At 40.9% G+C, this 19,116-nt stretch overlaps 1 protein-coding gene across 5 annotated transcripts in view; it reads left to right on the plus strand.

Annotated features, from left to right (window-relative positions):
- Positions 1–19,116, plus strand: part of mrrf (mitochondrial ribosome recycling factor) — a 30,391-nt gene that overhangs the window by 3,348 nt on the left and 7,927 nt on the right. For 2 of the 5 annotated variants that reach the window (XM_078270798.1, XM_078270795.1), the window contains 5 exons: positions 102–254; positions 8,329–8,447; positions 12,772–12,863; positions 14,467–14,626; positions 14,933–15,774. In XM_078270798.1, the coding sequence (XP_078126924.1) occupies positions 102–254; positions 8,329–8,447; positions 12,772–12,863; positions 14,467–14,626; positions 14,933–15,010 (602 nt within the window). In that variant the 3' untranslated portion in view covers positions 15,011–15,774. Of the gene's footprint in view, positions 1–101; positions 255–8,328; positions 8,448–12,771; positions 12,864–14,466; positions 14,627–14,932; positions 15,775–15,816; positions 18,085–19,116 lie in introns of those variants that run through there. The other 3 variants (XM_078270797.1, XM_078270796.1, XM_078270799.1) reach the window with 3 other exon arrangements.

The following is a 19,116-nucleotide window of genomic DNA, read 5'->3' on the forward strand; positions in this document are numbered from 1 at the left end:
GGTGGTTCTGTTGGCATGAATGTGGGTTACGCGATTAGATATTATCCATCTTAGAGTCTCCACTCTTCCTTCTCTCCTTCCTCCTCTTTTCATCTTCCAAGCCAAGGCAAAGGGCCAGTCAGCTAAGGTGAATATTAATTCGGCTCTAGTGGAAGACATCATCAGTCTGGATGAAGTGAAGGGGGACATGACGGCTGTTCTCAATGCACTCAAAGATGACTTCACACGCAACCTCAGCATCCGAACCTCGCCAGGTATTCAGCTTATCTCTGCTTCTTTCGTGGACTCCCTCTCATGGTGTCTGTCAGCCTGTGTCTCCTTACATCACTCTCTGTATCTTTCTCAAACTTTACAGAAGACAAACAGAACTGATAAAAGCTCACATAAATAGCTGTCCAATAGTGCCAGGTATTCATTTGATGTGTATTATCTACTTCCAATATTATTTCTAACTCCAGCCTTCACCCTGACTCAAAGTATCCCAACATCCACATTTGAAAATGTAATTCTGGTCCTTATTCCTATTGGCATCCTTTTTAAGAACCAACTGATACTTGGGAAATGTTACATTTTTAATTGTTCTTTTTGTAGTTTTAAATATATATGCTTTCCCCCCATCATAAAATGTCCCCATCATAATGATGTTGTTCAGATTTTTTACTTCTTCATCATTCCTTAAATTGCCAAACATTATGGTTAAAGGACAGAGATCCATTTTTCAACTTTAATCCAGAATAGTGCTACTTCTTTACAATACTAAAATAGATGAAAATCTGACTCCTCTTACCCCTTACAAAATCTACATAAGCCACACTGTTTAATGCCCCATTTTTAAGCATGTTCCCAGTAGTCAAGTATCTGTAAATTAGTTGTAGTTGTAAAATTGATGATAAAATAAGACATCAAAGGTAGGTAGGTATAAATGCATGTAAAAACATTCCCCTATGGCAGTGGTTCCCAACCTTTTTTCCTTGGCGCCCCCCCTACTTATGTCTAAGAAAAGCTGACCCCCCCCCTCCGAAACCGAAGTTGAGGTAACTCTCGAGATAGAGCCTTACTTTCTTTTTTGATGCAGAGAAGTTATCAGCACTTTTACGTTTCTCCGCCATGTTTCATTCATAAAATAGTGATGCCGTGGCGGCAGGAAAAACGAGGATGATAGCAGCTAGCAGCTGACCTGATGACAGCAAGGGCCACAGGTTAAGAGGTCCCGGGGGTTTGGCCTACTAAGTAGGCTGCCTACAATTTTAAGCGAGAACAAAAATACATAGTTTTTATACAGACTTTTGTATACATTATATATTCAACATGTGCAAATATTTTTTTTTTTTACGTCAACCTCAAACCAGATAAAGACTTGCGCACCCCCTGTGATCTTTGCCACCCCCCTGAGAGGTCCCCGGACCCCAGGTTGGGAACCACTGCCCTATGGGATACATTTGTCTTAACCTGACGATCCAGATGGTTTGTTACACGGAACCATCTGAGAAGCCGTCATTGGAAACTGTTTGGAAAAGTGCCTGCCAGGTGATTGGATGAACCATCCGTCTATCACGTCCGCCATTGTTGTTTTGAACAAACAGTCGCGGCCATCACACACACCTTAACCACGCCTATAGCTGCCACTAGCTCCTCACCATGCCGTAAGCTGGTAGTTCGGACACAAATGCAGTATTTGAGGCCTGACAAGATGGATTTTCGTGTGATATGTAATCCTACGATTCTCACGGGATCTTGTGATATGGAGAGAATCCAGCTGCTGTGCAAGGCAACATTTGTCTAACAAATCCTCCCATTTTGGCAGAATTGCTACCAGTGCTGCAGATATTTTATTGAGATACATGTATAACTGATATATATTCTTGTTTGGTTTTCTCTTGTTCATCCATTTTGTATCCCTTGTATTGTTAACAGGGTTAAAGAATAAAAAAAATGCCAGAAAAATAGAACAAATGCAGTAAATTGAATATCATACCACATACAGGTTAAATTAGTATTTATATATATTTTCCAACAGCAGGTTCAATCTGCAAAGGTACAGTGGTGCTCATAAGTTTATGAACCCATGCTAAAGTTGACTAAAAAGAGGAATAAAAAAATCTTCTTTTGGAAATTGATCTGATTGATGCCTTAATTAAAAAAATGAGGAAGAATCCAACCTTTAAGGACACCAATTTTCTTTGTGAATGAATAATGTATCGTAAATAAATGAATGTTCTTCCTTAAAATACATAAGTGCCACACCCTTAACACCCTTATGTTAAATTCCCATAGAGGCAGGCAGATTTTTATTTTTAAAGGCCAGTTATTTCATGGATCCAGGATACTATGCATCCTGATAAAGTTCCCTTGGCCTTTGGAATTAAAATAGCCCCACATCATCACATACCCTTCATCATACCTAGAGATTGGCATGGGGTACTTTCCATAAGATCATCTCTCAATGCAAATCAAACCAGCTATCAGGCTAACTGAAATAAAACCATGCCAATCTCTAGGTATGGTACTTACCCCTATATTTATTTATTTACGATACATTATTCATTCACAAAGAAAATTGGTGTCCTTTAAAGGTTAGAGTTTTCCTAATGTTTTTAATTAAGGCATTAAGATCAATTTCCAAAAGATGATTTTTTTATTCCTCTTTTTAGTCAACTTTAGCATTGGTTCATAAACTTATGAGCGTCACTGTATGTCTGTGATCCCACGGATGTCTGCAGTCCAACCAGAATGATTAAATGTTTACGCAGAGCTAAACCAATGTTTGAATCCAGTTTTTTTTTTTTAAGAATGTAGAAGAAGTAACATCTCTACCAACATGGCTTCTCTTCTTCTCTATTTGTTTGTTACGTCCTCTGTCCTAGCCCAGAATTAACTTAATTTTATTAGTCTCGCATTGCCAGACCTATCGCCACAGTGCTGTGGAGTAAGGTCTGTCTACACCACAGATACATTCTAGGATAGGATTAACACTCTAGATTGTTTGCATTTTTTTAAACCAATCAGTAGTACCAGACGCGCGACGGTGACTCTGCAAAATAGTCTCGGGAAGGAACTTGTTTTGGTGGAACATTTGCACCCCGCAAAAGAAAATGACACACAAAATAATAAATGAAGGTAACTGTTCACACAATACAGTAACCTGAGCTATTTAAATTAGCTGGATATGTAATCAGCTCTTACCAGTGTATCACCGTGTGTAATTTTACTTCGTCCATAACAATTCTCTCTAACCTGTCCCAAAACGTCCCAGTTTGATAGTAAATGCCGTAAACATATTCTTTGTGAATCTTTACAATCATTCACCGAAAGAACCAAGCAGGCCTGTCTTGTTGCACAATCCAAATTTTCTTCAAAACTCGCCATTTTCAGCATGTGGCTTGCTAGCTCGAAGTTTGTTGTTGTTGTAGCAGCGGAAGGTGAGGGGCAAAGCCTGCCATCTGATGTCAAGCTTTATCCTGGAAATGTACTTCCGTTGATCCAGACTAACATTTTATCATTCTGCATCTAGATTGACTGGCATGAGATCACCCATGAGTAGGCTCTAAACACTTTTAAACTTTCATTTCCATAATGTTGGCATAGGCAACACTATATCATGTATGAATCACAAAGTAGCATACAGAGTGCTGAGGTCACATATGGGGCTACCTTATTGTTTTGATTTCTGCCTTGAAAATGCAAGATATACATACATGAATTGTACATTGACTGTTGCAGTGTGTTTTTATTTTTCAGCTGCATCATGTACTGTACAAATGAGGCATTTCCTTCTCAACAGTACATCAAAGGCACATTTTTACTTTGAGATAAAAGTGTGTAAGTCCTCCTCTTTTGTTTGCATCTACCTGACAAAACGCCGAAGGGCTAAGAGTGAGCCCCAGTTTGACCTCTGTTTCCCCAACTACATCCAGGTCATGGCCTTTTTGCCTCTGGGTTCTAACAAATGGGAGTTGGGCTCGGAGGAGTCAGAGGTGGGGTGTATAATGGAAGCTCCCGAGGGAGGAGGCTGCCGTTAGAATCAGACTTCAAAACTTAAAGTGTTTGTGCTTTGACTCCTTGTCCCTTCTCAGATGAAAGTGCGCTCTCTGTGACATTTGATCTGCAGCATGTGCAGTCTTTTTACTTCTACACAACATGCAAGAGAGTTTAACAACAGAAGCATAAACACAATGTTGATGTCCTTATGGTTAACACCTCAATGTCTTGTCTTGTCTTGTCGGTTTCCTCCAACAATTTTGTTATTTTTTTATTCATTTGTCTGTCCATTCTTCATTGTGTTCCCTTCAGCCTTTTTCTTTTTCCACTCATCATTCAGCAATTTCTTGGTCTGAGTCATTTCTTATATCTTCGGTCTCTCCCTTTATATCTCTCAGTTACCTACTTTTCTCTTTTGTTTTTCCAACGATTCCCAGCTTTATTTTTTGGCCTCCACCCATATGATAATTTCAATCTGCGTCTCATACTTTTGATTCCAATTTCTTCCTGACCCCACAGGGAAACATTTGTTCACAGGGCAAGAGTTCCCTCCATCTCCTTCTGTTTCTCTTGTCATTTTTTTGTCTCCTTCCCTCCATCCTGTCATTCTCGCTCCATCTCTCTATCCACTCACTGCTGTCCTCCACTTCATCCGTCCTCCTCTCTTCTGTCCAGCTGCACAGTAATCCAGGGAGGCAGCAGGACTTAGAGCTGACAGGAGAGATGAGATGGTGGAATGGAATGACGTCAGTTGTCCAAATGTGTGTATGTGCTAGTGTGCGTGTGCATTTGTTCCATGAACCTCTCATCTGGCTCTCATTAGGCTTATGAGCACATGTGTGTGTGTGTGTGTGTGTGTGTGTGGGTATGACTGTATGTGCTGTTGTGTGTGTGTGTTGCAATGAATGCATACTGTAATTGTGCATTCATGTGTTTGTTTGTGCGTGTGGCAAACGTGTAGCAGAAAGTCATAGATAGATGCAGAGAGAGGGGATCAGTGCTGTGACCGCAATATTGTGGTCAGTCACAGATGGGTAATCTGGCCCAAAAACAAGCTGTTTCCATGGAAACTTTAAGACAGAGTAGCTTAAAACATTAATCAACAACAGTACTGGAAAGAAAATGCCTAGAAATGCTTTAATATCCTTCAGGTACCAATAGTTCTTCCTATTATAGATAAGAGCTGTTGGAGCTTAAAGGAATAGTTTGACATTTGGGGAAATACTATTATTCACTTCCTTGCAGAGAGTTAGATGTGATAACCCATATCACACTCATGTTGTTTTGTTGAAGATAAAGCTACAGCCGGTTAATTTAACCTAGCATAAAGCCTGGAAGCAGAGGGAAAGAGCTAGCCTGGCTCTGTCTAAAGCAAACCAAATCCATCTACCAGCAGCTCTAAAGATGACTAATTAACATGTCATCTCTCGTTTAATCTGTACAATCATCAAAATGTGAAAATGATAAGTTGCTGGAACAATTTCTTGGCCAAGCCAGTGACTTGAGTCTGCGCTGGTTGCCTGGCAACTTCAAGGCGAGTCACGGATCCGACCAGGAAATAGTTCAGGCGAGTAATCCCCATGGATGTATTAAGAGAATAAGGTAAGGTAATCCCCTGTAAAACTGTCAGTTGATGTTCTTACATTTAGAATTCAACACCGGTTTTTAAAGCTGCCATAATCAATATTTGTTATACTAATAAAGGATCAAATGACTACTTGTATGTAAAAGGGGTCACTCGTAGTGACTATGACCTGACTCAGTGGTTCCACTCCCGTTTCATCATCTTTCAGCTTATTGTTTTGGTGTCACGGCCCGCAATTTTACTGTTTTGATTCACTTTCACTCCACACTCTTCTCTTGCCGTTTTTTTTCAAACACAGCACACAGTTGTTTTCAGCAAGAAAGCTTTAAAAACCAACTGTAAGCTACCTATCCAGCACCCAACAGCTGACGGACAAAGTTAGCAAACATAGTACCCTAGCATAGTTTTAGCATTTAGCTGCTAAAGAGACAGATATTTCCCATAGGAGTTGGTGACCAAAAACCGCTATAAGCAAAGTGAATGTTGGACATACAGTCACCAGGTGGCCAGAAACACTTCTCCAAATGAATGATAATGTTGCTCTGTAACTGCTGGATGTTTAAATCAGCAACTGCACGCTAACAACATGTCAACGTAAAAGGTGAAGGTATGTCAGTGTTGCGTTTAAAGCTTCTTGCGCTGTCATTTGAGCTCTATAGAATAAAATTGATTGTTGAGCATTCATCTCAGTCTGGTAGATGATAGTCTCGCTTTGCCAGACCTTCCTCCACAGCGCTGCGGAGGAGGGTCTGGCTAGTCCACGCAGCATTCCGGGATGGGAGAAAAACGTGCTCTGGTATATTGGCATTTCTTTAAACCAATCACAACTGTCTTGGGCAGCGCTAAGCACCGTACGGAGCAACGGCACCTCTGCAAAATAGTCTCAGGAAGGAACTTGTTTTGGTGGAACGTGTATGTTCAAAAGGTTGTTTTAGTCGTTCAACAGAAAACTCAGATTGGACAGATAGTCTAGCTAGCTGTCTGGATTTACCCTGCAGAGATCTGAAGATCAGTTAACCATAGTCCTAATTAATCGACCAGAGTTTAAAATGCCAACCCAAAGAAAGCCCAAGGTAACGGATATTCGGCCTGAATAAGGGACATCTGCCGGAATTTTCGGCGGCAACAGAGCAATCCCGGAAGTGGAACGTTGTGGATATAGACTAGGTGGATGAGAAACCCTCTATTGATTAATTGTGTACATCTCTAGTTTAGTTTAGTAAAGTTTACAAATAATATGGCCTGTTTAATGTAGTAACAAAACATTTTTAGATGAAAAGCAATACATGGGAAGTGTACATATAAAAGTATACTGTACATTTATTTTGTATTCATTATATTGTCAGTATTTGAAACATTTTGATGAACAATTTTGCAAATGCTTTCTTAGCCGTCCTCTGACCTTCCTCTTCTCTCTCAACCCCCGTTCTCCTCCTCACCCTCCACCTTTGTACTTGACTGTCTGCCTGCCTGGCTGTCTGCCTGCCTGCCTGCCTGCCTGCCTGCCCTCCTAAAATATTAGCAGCTGTGTAGGTGCTCATTGTCAAGGCACAGGTAACAAAGACGGACAGGCAGAAGGTCAGAGATATGGACATGAATAGTCTGCATATACACAGAGAGGCACTGTGAGACGGACAGGCAGGTTTAGAGCTGCACACAAATGGATGTTTGAAGTCAAAGAGGGAAACAGAATATTTGGCAGGCAGTTAGACGGTATGTCAGTGATCTAGTTGGGTTGCCGCCTTTAAATCAAAGGTATTCATTTCATCACATCATACCAACCTTTTATTTTTTATTTATTCTTCTGCATCAAATCTCTGACTGGTACGCCTATGTTTCTTTTGCACTTGAAATCAGATAATAAATAGATTTTAAAAATTATACCATTGGCTCACCTCCCCTTCAGATACCCCCACCCCTCCTTTTCCACACACGCCACCAGCACAACCCCAAATGGGTAAGCAGGGAGCGAGTGATGTAAGGCAGAGGTGGAGAAGGAGGAAACAACTGCGTCTGAGGTTAGCCAGATGGAGGAGAGGGAGAGGGGCGGATGGAGTGAGGGAGTAAAGGGAGAGAGGGAGAGCGGGACAGAAGTCCACTCATGTTGGCAAACTTACCTTTTGTTTCTTAGTGTTGACAGTGAGGAGAGACAGTAGATCATGGAAACTCTTAACACTGTAACAGTGGTCTCTACATTATTTTTCTTTTCTTACTCATGCAGAATGTGGCTTTTGTCTGTTTATTTGTTAATCTGTCTGACTAAATATAAAGGAAAACATACAGTCAATCATTCAGTCTGCCTGGAAACAGTGTCATCAAACCAGAAAAGCTGCCATGTTTACCACAGCCCGACCAATACTGGGGCCGATACTGAGAATAAAACAAATCTGATAACAATATATTGTATAATATATCGATCATATATAACAAAATATTCATCGGTTTTATGACATAAAACTAGATATGAGATAACTGTAAATTTCAAGCAGTTGACATTGTTGAAATTAAAATTATCTTAAATAATAACTATAAATACAACTAAATAACAATATTCAACTTCAATTTAGAAAAAATAAAGTCAAATATACATAAATTGCTGCAAATGCTCATGTTTTTAATATTAGCAGATAAAGTTGGTCTTCAGATGTGTAGATGCACAAATTCAGGGTGCATTGCACATGTCACCAGTAAAATGATGCCTTGAATTGTCTGAATACTTAAATAAAATGGTAAATAAACAATTACATGTGTCTGTATTTGTTTAGGAGCTCTGGATCACATTGTGGTGACGACACAAGATGGGAAGTTCCCTCTCAACCAACTGGGACAGGTCTCCATGAAATCCCCTCAGCTCATTATGGTCAACATGACCAGTTTCCCAGAGGTACGACGATCACACACACAAACACAAGGACACACATGTACAGATTCATCCTACCGGTATCTGTTTGTTTCACGCAGACAAGCACACAGTAACTAAAAGCTTTATAAAAAATAATTCGAAGCACTGACTGATAGACGGTCCTCACAGAAGGAAAAAGTGAGCCAGGCCAGAACTCTAAGCCCACATCTCTGTGTAAATGAAACCTGACCGGCCTCTCTCTCTCCAACTTTGTCTCAGATGTTAATTGATTGATCACTCGGGTAGCCCTTTGTTCTGGGGTGAAAGATAGCAACATGAACCCAAACTCTGTGTGTGCGTGCACTGAGATGTGGTTATGTCTGCATGTGAGTTGTCACAGAATAGGAAATGACCTCATTTTACCCCCAGGTTAGGAAGGAACGGATTATTTTTCTTTTCTTTTTTTAACTCCTTTTTCTTTCCCTCTTTTCCTTCTTAGATGATACAACACTGTGCTAATCAGAGCTCCAGAAAGTAATTTTGTCAACTGGGGCGACTCACATTTTTAGTGGCCAGATTTTCTGGTGGTTTGGAAAATCTAAATGTGCTTTTTTTATTAGCATTTAACACGGCATTATGCAATCATATATCCACTGACAGTCATCACTGACAAGTTAGTTCTCTTTGATCTTATTACCCATTGCGCTGATATACAGCTACATAGTGCTTTGTTTTTAAATATTTTTGTATTCATGGTTTATTATTTCTGCTCCTCTTCTCTTGAAATGCAACTGTGCAAATATTATTAGTTTTTAGTACAAAGTTATACATATGCATCGTGTAGTGAAAAACTTGTTAGAATGCTCATATGACTGAATAAAGTCCACAAACCACAATACAACATGATTTAAAGGGCTAGGTAGAGAACATTCTACGACCACGCTACTGGCACTGTGAGGCTGTACTCTAATCTAAATGCTTATGTCAGCATGATAACACGCTCACAATGATAATGCTAACATGTTGATGTTCAGCAGGTGTAATGTTTGAATCATGTTCATCTTATTTTAACGTGTTAGCATGCTAACATTGTATTTGGTATTACAATTCACCCTGAGGGGATTTGTGTACCAAATATATTGGCAATCCATCCAATAGTTGTTGCTGCTAGCCTGGCTAAACATATAAGCTAGACACATTAAAATAAGTAGGGGAGGCAATAAAAAAGATCTTAACATCTTAAGGACAATACAAGTAAGTTTAAAAAAAAGAAAAAAAAAAAAGAAGCCATTGCAACATGATTGGGTGGCCTGTTTTAACCAGTTTTTATAAGCATAGATGACATTCAAAGGCAGTTTTCTTTTTTTGGAGAACCACCTGTCTGTTACAACAAAAAACAGTTATTGCAACCATCTTCCACCACCTTCTATTTTCCTACCGGTCACCTTTTGTGAACCTGGAAGGTGTGGTTTCACCTGTTTGTTCTCTTTTGTACCGATATCACAAAACACGCAAATCGAAGTATTTATCAGCATCTTAAATCTGGAAATCCTGTCTTCAACCTGAATCCGGCTGAATAGTCTTTTGGTGAGTCTATTTTCTTTCCAGAAGCTCCAACCACAGACCACACACACACCAGCAGACACACTCATGCACGCACACACTACCCTTGTCGTACCCTACGTTACCCATGTCCCACACAGAGGTGAGTCCTCAGTACCCAGAGCTAATAGGCTTATAATGATGCCTATCCATTATCAGGCACTCTAGAGGCCCTACCATTGTTTTCTATTCATTCATTAAGGGCAGCCTGGGAAGTCACAGTCAAACTAACAACAGCTACCATCATGCTTAGATCAGGAGGCGTGCGTGCGTGCGTGTGCGTGTGCGTGTGGGTGTGGGTGTGGGTGTGGTGTGGTGTGGTGTGGTGTGTGTGTGTGTGTGTGTGTGTGTGTGTGTGTGTGTGTGTGTGTGTGTGTTTTTAGGATGAGTGTGTATTCATGTTAAAGCATCCCACCACTTTGTTCATGAAGTGTTTTCTTCAGGACTTTTTAAATACACATGCGCGGACTCTCGCACACATTCCTCTACGCTCGCCTCTTTGCTTTGAACCGTGCCGTCGAGCGTTTGATGTGGAACTTCAGTGTAATTTCTCTTCCTCTTCAACATATTAACCAGAACCTGACTAGCCTATCCAGAGAAATTCCCCTCGGTTTTCCATAACCACCGGAGTGGTCGTCGAGAGAGATGAATTTGATGCTGAGAACAATCAAACATAGGTATGGGCTGAATCTATCACGCCACACTCAAAGAGAGCAACCAGAGGCCTGTGCTCCGGAAGATTTTTACAAAGGAAAAGAAAAGAAACCTCATGAATTAATTTAACGCACACAAATAAATTCCTTTAATCTCGCTGCCATTTCTTCCCCCCCCAGCGGATAAAGCCAAAAGGAGCTGTCGAGAGAGGGGAGTGGGGTACAAAGGGGTACAAAAAAAAAATAGAGGAAATGATATGCTCTTTTTCCTCGCATTGCACATTTGCACACTTTGTAAAGCTCAGCTAAGGGAATTGTTATGCGGTTTCAGAATTGGTTTGAGGAGTGTGACTTTGTTTTCAGTAATTCAAAGGATTTTGCTTCCTCCCCTTTGTCCGTATGCACTGTTTAACTGTAGCTCTCTGGTTCTTATGTAGTATTTGCTGGACTATTGTATATGATGGATCAAGTTTTTATGTTTAACATATGTGAATGCTGTTTTAATATTGAGTTAAATGCAAGCTTCTTTTTTCTGCCTGCATGCCTACCAAACAAATACAAATACACTTTTTAATAAAATTCCAAAGAAGCCACTATATTAATTAACTGATATCAAAGTATTGTGTGACTGTGGACCAACACTTCTCAGAACCTCTTAACAGTGGATCTGATCCTGCGTTGTGTTGAGCGTCCACATTGACACTGAATCACTTGTTCAATCACAAAACGCATAATGCTCTTCTTTTCATCTCCCTCTGATTATCTCCACCCTTTAAAAAGAAGACAGATGGTGTTTGGGAAATATTAGTTGCATTTTTCCCCCCAACTTTTTCAATAAGCCATTTGCTGAAAATGGAATTTTCTGCAGATTTTTTTATTTCGAGTAATGGTTTTGTCCCAAATATATGTCCATCTATTTATTTCTGTTGATGTAGCTGCTCTTGCTCTTAGTGTGGACAAATGTCTCTGATCTTTTAAGAACATGGCTGTTGATCAGATCATCTGTTTGTCTACTTGACATTCACAACAATATTTCTATTCAGTTACATCACATACAGTGTCATGTATGATGATGCCAGATTTTAACAGAATCTAATGTCCATTTTCACAGACATGAGGCTGATCTAACACTGCATACAGTGTCTTGCAGACAGTGACTTTTTGCAACAGTGAACATAGATGGAAAAGCACAGGTAAAACATTAAAATGGCTCTGATGTCCTATTACAATACCAGGATCCTGAAAAATCTAATTCAAAATCCAATTGTCAAAATATGTTCTGTGATGAGGCCTGGTAAGGAAATAGTATTAATGACACTCAACTTTTTAAAAGTCCTAGTAGTGCGAGCATCACTGAATGTATTGTTCATCCAACTGTAGCAATTGGTGGTTCAACCATGTTACAGTCATGGTGCCTGCGTCTGTCTAAAGACCAAAAAAGATCAACGTGTAACCTAAATGCCTCTGATCTCCGAATGTGTTGACTTCTGCCTTCCACCATATTGGTTAAACCCAGTAGAGACCTCCCTTTTACCCCCACATAAGGTTATGAGCTGGCCACATGCTAAATCTGACCACAATACAAGATAAGTGTTTACATGTTCTCTTAGTTAAAGAAAACATACATGTACATGTGCTCACCTCAAGATAATTACCATTTCCCATCTTCATGAACAAGCAATTAGCTCCTTTTAGATTTAGAAATAAAGATTTTAAAATGAATACATATAAACTCAAAAGCACATGTGTGTTTGTGTGTATCCATGGATCATACGCAAACACAAGCAGACTCGCCTGTGAGGTCACCATGGGTCAACGCCCTGCCCTGCAACCTCTCAGTCCTGTCCCACAGGGACGAGCGCTGACAGTGGCCCAAGGCACTTCCACACTGCATGGGCTTCCCCTGACACACACACACACACACACACACACACACACACCCACCCACCCCACAACACCTTAATGATTACCAGCTGGAGCTGGGCCGCTACCTGCGGTTGCAGCACTGCTTTTCCATTCACACCAGTGCTCAAAACAACTGTGTGTGTGTGTGTGTGTGTGTGTGTGTGTGTGTGTGTGTGTGTGTGTGTGTGTGTGTGTGTGTGTCCCAGGCTACAGCGGCTGCCACCCGTGCCCTCAGAGAGAGTAGCATGAACCTTAACCCAGAGGTGGACGGGACGATCATCAAGGTACCCGTTCCAAAGTGAGTCTCTTTCTGAAACACACACACAGACCCATGGGCAGAAACGCTTTCCTTCTTTTTTCGATCTTTTCCTTGCACCTTTAGCTGTTCTTCTGTCCCACTATTATTATACACCAACACATCTGTAAACGATTAGGTGATCTGATCAGTTACTCAATTGACAAAATGTTAATTGATGATATTTTTTGTACAATTGTTTTGTTCTTTGCAGTTATTTGACAAAAAAGATTAAGACATCAGTCTTTTATGCTCTGTTAACCTGTGACAGGCATTTGACATTTTTTGATTTTATAGACCAAATAAGTAACCAATAAATCAATGAAATAATCAATACACAGTCTACATTGTCATAAACCTAAACCTTACAGTAAGTCTCATCCATGGTTTTGAATTTCTCCGTTAATAAATACCTGTAACTGACAGATTTATGTATTGTAGATGTATAGAGACCCCCAGTGTGTTGATGTGAGGGTCGGGTCACACTCTCTCTCTCTCTCTCTCTCTCTCTCTCTCTCTCTCTCTCTCTCTCTCTCTCTCTCTCTATTCTGACTAGACCTCTCTCTCTACATCTCTTTCTCTCTGCCCAGTCAAACAACTTCACAAAAAACAATCTGTCACTCACTAAACCACTCTGTGTGTATATACAGTGCGTTCTTTTTTTTTTCTCTTTTCTTTTTTTTACATGTACACACATTGGCGTGTGTGTGTGGAGCAGCAGGTGTTAGTTTGGCAAAGGAGGGACACAAGAGTCAGACTGCTTTCCCCCTGCAATCAGTCTCGGCACACTCCAAGCCTCCATTTGCATTTCCAAAGAGAAGGCGCTCCTTGATTGGCCCTGGAATCAGTAATTAGGCCGTATTGTTTGTGGTAAATAGACGCTGCACTTGGATTGTTTGCAAATAGTCCCCAAGGCAAAAACAACAGGGAAAAAAGCCAATTAAGGACACAGAGGGAGTAGGATTTTCTGAGTGATTAACAAATGCAAAGTGAATACAAAGTTGTTTGGATGACGGATGGTTCAGCTCTGGTCTGAGACCTCAACAAGTGAATGTTGTTAGATGGTAGCTTTCAAGTCAGAACTAAAATGATTAGACTTGATGCTTACAAGCACTTGACATTCTCATTTGCACAAGTGAGGACCTTGTTTTTTTTCATTAGTTTATCTTGCATAGTTATGTGTTTCTGTCATGTTTATGTCTTTCTTGGTAAGTAGAGTTTTTAGATTAGTTTGTCTTTTTCTCCTGTATCAACTCCTCTCAAAAGTAAGTAGCAGCCTTTATCCAACACTGATAGATTAACAACATTTTCTTTTTTTACATACAAAATCTTAGCATTTACTTCATCACTTGCTACAGTGTATTGTCCTGCTTTGAGAGGAGCTGCAACTTGAACCCACAGTCGAGCTTAGCTAATATCATCCTTCATCCTATCTTCAAATTGCAAACAGAGACATGAAAAGGGCACAGATGAGTTTGTGTGTGGTGTTTGGTTGGTATAATAATCCATTTACCTGTCTTCCATGGATTCTTATCTTCTCTGTTCTGTTTCTTCTCTGTTATCTTTTGTTTTCTCTCTTTTCCCTCATCTCCTCCCTTCCCTGCAGAGTAACGCGGGAACATAGAGAAAACCTCGCCAAACTGGCCAAACAGTTCGGCAACAAGGCTAAAGACTCACTGAGGAAAGTGCGATCTAATGCTGTCACACAGGTCAAAAAGACAAAGGAAGGACACTCGGAGGACACCATACGACTTGTGGAAAAACAGGTAGGAGAAGAGAAAAGACAACAGTGCTATTACACATAGAGACAGAGTGAATTTCATAAAGCTCCTTAATTGCTAGGTCAGTCTGAGGAGGGGGAGTTTAAAGGAAGGTTGAGATGAGTGGCTAGATGCAAGAGATGAGTCATAAAACTGAAAAGAGGAGGTAACTGATAATTAGAGCCTACTATTATCCGAAACTATGGCAACCACATCCTTTACCAGTCATACACTAGAGAGAGGTAAAAAAGGAGCCCAAGGCGGTGGTGTATTTAAAATCCTTTTTTTCTATCTCTCCGTCTCCCTTTACAGATTCAGCAGATGGCGGACAACATTGCAGTGGACATTGACAAACAGCTTGCAGCCAAGACCAAGGAGCTGTTAGGCTGACTAAAAGGTCTTATGTTTGATTTTTTTTTTTATAGCTGAACATATGATGATGATCAGATGGACGCACATGACCGAAGCAACATGTAATTCTTATCATGTTTATAATAGCCAGTGACTCAATCACGCGTTGGGGAGGTAGTTCTCAAATCCCGCTCTCACAGTCCAAAAGCTTCACACAGATGAACAAGTCTTGGTCCTGTTGTACATGTTTAGGCAAAAACTGTTCCTGCCCACATCACTGGCAAAGATCTGCTCTTCGCTGCTGGGTGATATCTGTGTTTAAACATCAGTGCATATACACAAATTGGCACGGAAACAACAACATCGACAGACTGCCAGTCACCTCCCTCCTCCCTTGTTACTTTTCCTGTCTTCAAACAAACACCGAGCGAGGGACGAATTGACTTTTAATGGGATTTGTGGGCCTCCTCCTAATCAAACCCCTTGCCACAAGGGCTGTCTGTTTATATAAAACAAGCGCACCCGTCTGAATGTAAACTGGTTGTGGGTTTTTTCTTGGTGGCAAGAGCAAGAGAGAAAGGGAGAGAGGGTTTGTTCCAGAGACGCAGGATATGATTAGCGTGTTGCCAAACATTTGTTTCACATTGATTCAAAGTCTGTTAAAAAAATGTACTTGAGTAAAAAAAAAACTTAAATTTCTGCCTGTGTCTAGGATTGATAATATGGCTACACTCTCGACAGTAAAGTCGGGAAAGTAACATTATTGATGGACTCCATTAAAGAACGTTGTACGATGTGCGTCATCTTTCTCTCTCTTGTTTTGTTTTGTTTTTCTCCACTTTTAGTTTGAAGTCGCCCCCCTCCTCCATTAGTCAGAGTGATAATGGACTTTTCCTGTGTATAGACCTCCAGGCCCTGGCTGCTGGCACCACAATTGTCCATTGGGAAAAGAGGCTTTTAATGTTGTGCACTTGGCCCTCTTTGTCTTTAAATAACTGCACTTTTAAAGCCACGGTCAGGAATTGCAGTACGAGTAGTCCTACAAAGAGGAACGAGAAATGTATGAATGGGAAACCTAGCCAGCGACAAACACATGGCTCTGCTTTCATCTATCCGCTGTTTACACCAGCTAGAGGCTTTCCGTACTATTATGTGGTCGGTGTGTTCATCTCTATCATGGTTTGTTTTGCTTCCTCTGCTACTGGTCGCAGGCAGCCCACATGGCAGACAGGTTTCATTTTAAAGGTTTGCCCACACACTTGCTCTTATAACCAACCAGGCATTTGATGATTACAGTACTGCGACATTGCAAACTACTAATTCAATCTTAATCAATATGCTGTCCCAACTCTTTTAAATGGACAAAATGAATTGAGGATTAGTGACGATGCAGATTCTATGGTGGTTTTGTGTCATCTTTGGTGTAAGTTGGTAGCAGCGCCAAGTTGCACGCTACAGATTGTGGCTTTATTACATTTGCCTTGGCCCTCTGTCTCTCTGAATGGCTTTGCTTTAATGGCCTAAACAGACCAGAGTCGTTGGATAAACAAGAGTTTAGCAGAGGAGTGGCTGGGTCGGGACAGAGGAGGGGTGGGGTGGAAATGGCAGGTTTTTGTGGTGATTCTGGGTCCATATGTCAGCAATTTGAGGGCATTGTGTACCTTGGCCTAAAACAGAGGCTTCATGATCGATGGAGGGGTGAAAATCTCCCAAGTCCCTGGCGCAGAACACAGGCAAGCACAAGGAAATTGCTTTCAGCTGATAGCTTCATTTTGGTTGACATTTATCAAGTGAATTACCCCTGTTCCTTTCAAATGTTTACTACTACTAGCACCGCCTTTTAACTGCGTGTGTGTGTGTGTGTGTGTGTGTGTGTGTGTGTGTGTGTGTGTGTGTGTGTGCAAGAGAGCAATCAAGGTTTGTCTTTGTGGAAGTATTGGTGTGTCCTTTGGTGATTCCTCACAAAAATATACAAATTAGTTCGGTAAACATTTGATTTTATAGTCTAACTGATAGATAACTAGTTACACATTTTGGACTTAGTGCTTTTACTCGCAACTATTAAAGCTGTATTTTTACAAAAAAAAATTTTTTTTCAGTACACGAAGGAACATTACATTTAAATCCATTTATCTCAAGAATTAAAACGAGACTACATAACTTTTGCTAATAAAGGGGGCAAAGGGGACATTTATGGGATAATGGTAAATGCTAAAATGTAATGTAAAAGGAGCACAAGTAGAGAAGGGTGATAAATCAGTGAACTGACTCGTTAATGTCAGTTATACAGCAATATCTAATTAATGTTTTCTAAGAGTAGTCAACCTGAGCTACTGGTCATACCAGACCAAGTGAGGCTGAAGCAGCAAAACTCCTGAGTGAACTAAATTGGGCAAGAGTTTGTTTTGAGTCATTTGTAAGAGGAATAATTCATTATTTCTTCTTTCAAAAGTTGTGCGTGTTGCAGAGCGCTTAAATCCAAATTCATCCCTTTACGGTTTTCAGAAAGCACAAATATCCGATACAGCCACGGAAGAGTACAATTTAAACTAATTAGAAAAAAAAAATAAAAAATCTTGCTCTCTATCTCAGTCTCTCTGTCCTCTCTTACTTCATTCTTCCCCTCTAGCATTGTTCTACTTCTCAATGTCTCAACTTTTCATGCAGATTCCTTTATTATCATCTTTTGAGAGAAGCTCAATACCATGGTCTAATACTAGTTTCCCAACACGACCTACATTATATTGTATAGCCGCTGCGCGTGTGAAAAAAGAGAAAGAAGAGATGTATACGATTCCCCTCTGATTTCTGTCTTCCCTTTGTGCCGCCTGTGATTACACTCTGAGTATCAAGCTGCGGTGATCCTGCAGCAGCTGAACCGCTGAGGAGGCCGTGGAGTCAGACAGTGACAGAGCCGACCACTTCGGTGTAGACAGAATTGGAAAAATCCCACACACACCTCTTACTTTCTACTTCTCTCTCTCTCTCTCTCTCTCTCTCTCTCTCTCTCTCTCTCTCTCTCTCCTCATCACCTCTGGAGTGTAAAGGGTGTCAGAGTGTGTGAAGCCACCCTGAACATCTCATCAAGGATCCAATCAGCGTGTGAATACAAAATACACTCTCCTCTTACGATGTGATGGTGGGGTGGGGGGGGGGGGGACACACCGAGAGAGCCTGTCTGGAGCGAAAATCTCTGCATATGCAAATTGTAGATTTTTGTTTTATAATGGATTTGATGTTCATAAGAGTATCTCTGACCCTTTCAGGGATATCGTAACAGGCTCACAGGAAAAGAATATGTGAAGATTAGCCTATTAATATTTATAGATGTAATTGGTTGAGCTGCGTGGCATGAGGCCTTGTGTCTGGTGTAATGCAGACCACGTTTAGTCCTAATCCAGGTGGGTGCTCTTACTGCCTCTAACAGGGAAATGGCCGGCCATTTTAGGAGGAAGCTGGATATCCTAATAATCAGGTGAACTAATACCGGGCGGTGAGAGTGTTTCCTTCCGGAGCTCTTGGCATGTCAGTCATTCACAGAATTGCTCCTGTCTGGTCTGCGAGCCATTTTAAGTCAATGGAGTTTAAATGTGCATTTAGAGAGGACCACACGGGCCCCTTTGGATAGCCTCTATACCCACGAGGAGGCTCCCCAACCATCGTAGTGAGCAACCAGACGCTTCAGCACACACCTCCTGCTTCTCAAATCTGAACAAAGCGTTCCTCAGTTTAAAGTGGTTAAACTGTCATTTCAAATCGTCTGGACATCGTGATTACCGGCATGGGAGGAATTATATATTTAGCTTTATGTCTGTCGCCATTTCCTCCCCCCGCCCTGATCTGAAGTGACTAGCCAGTAGTGCCCTCAATATTACTATCTCTGAGGAGTTTAAACCTTCCCCCAGGAGACGTGTAGTGTAATCAAGGGCTGCCAGCAGGAGAGAGGGAGAAAGAGGGAGGGAGGGAGGAGGATGAGAGGTGTGGGGTGGGTGGTGTTGGAGCCCTGTAGTGATGGGATGGTGGAGGGAATGACAATGGACCCAATTTACATTCTTAAAAATACTAAAGTACTCAGTCAAGTCTTTTTTTAAAGAAATAATGACAAAAACAGAAAAATAGTAAAAATCTGTCTGGCATGACCTGCT

This window comes from Sander vitreus, chromosome 16 (assembly GCF_031162955.1).
Source record: "Sander vitreus isolate 19-12246 chromosome 16, sanVit1, whole genome shotgun sequence".
Classification (NCBI taxonomy): Eukaryota; Metazoa; Chordata; class Actinopteri; order Perciformes; family Percidae; genus Sander; species Sander vitreus.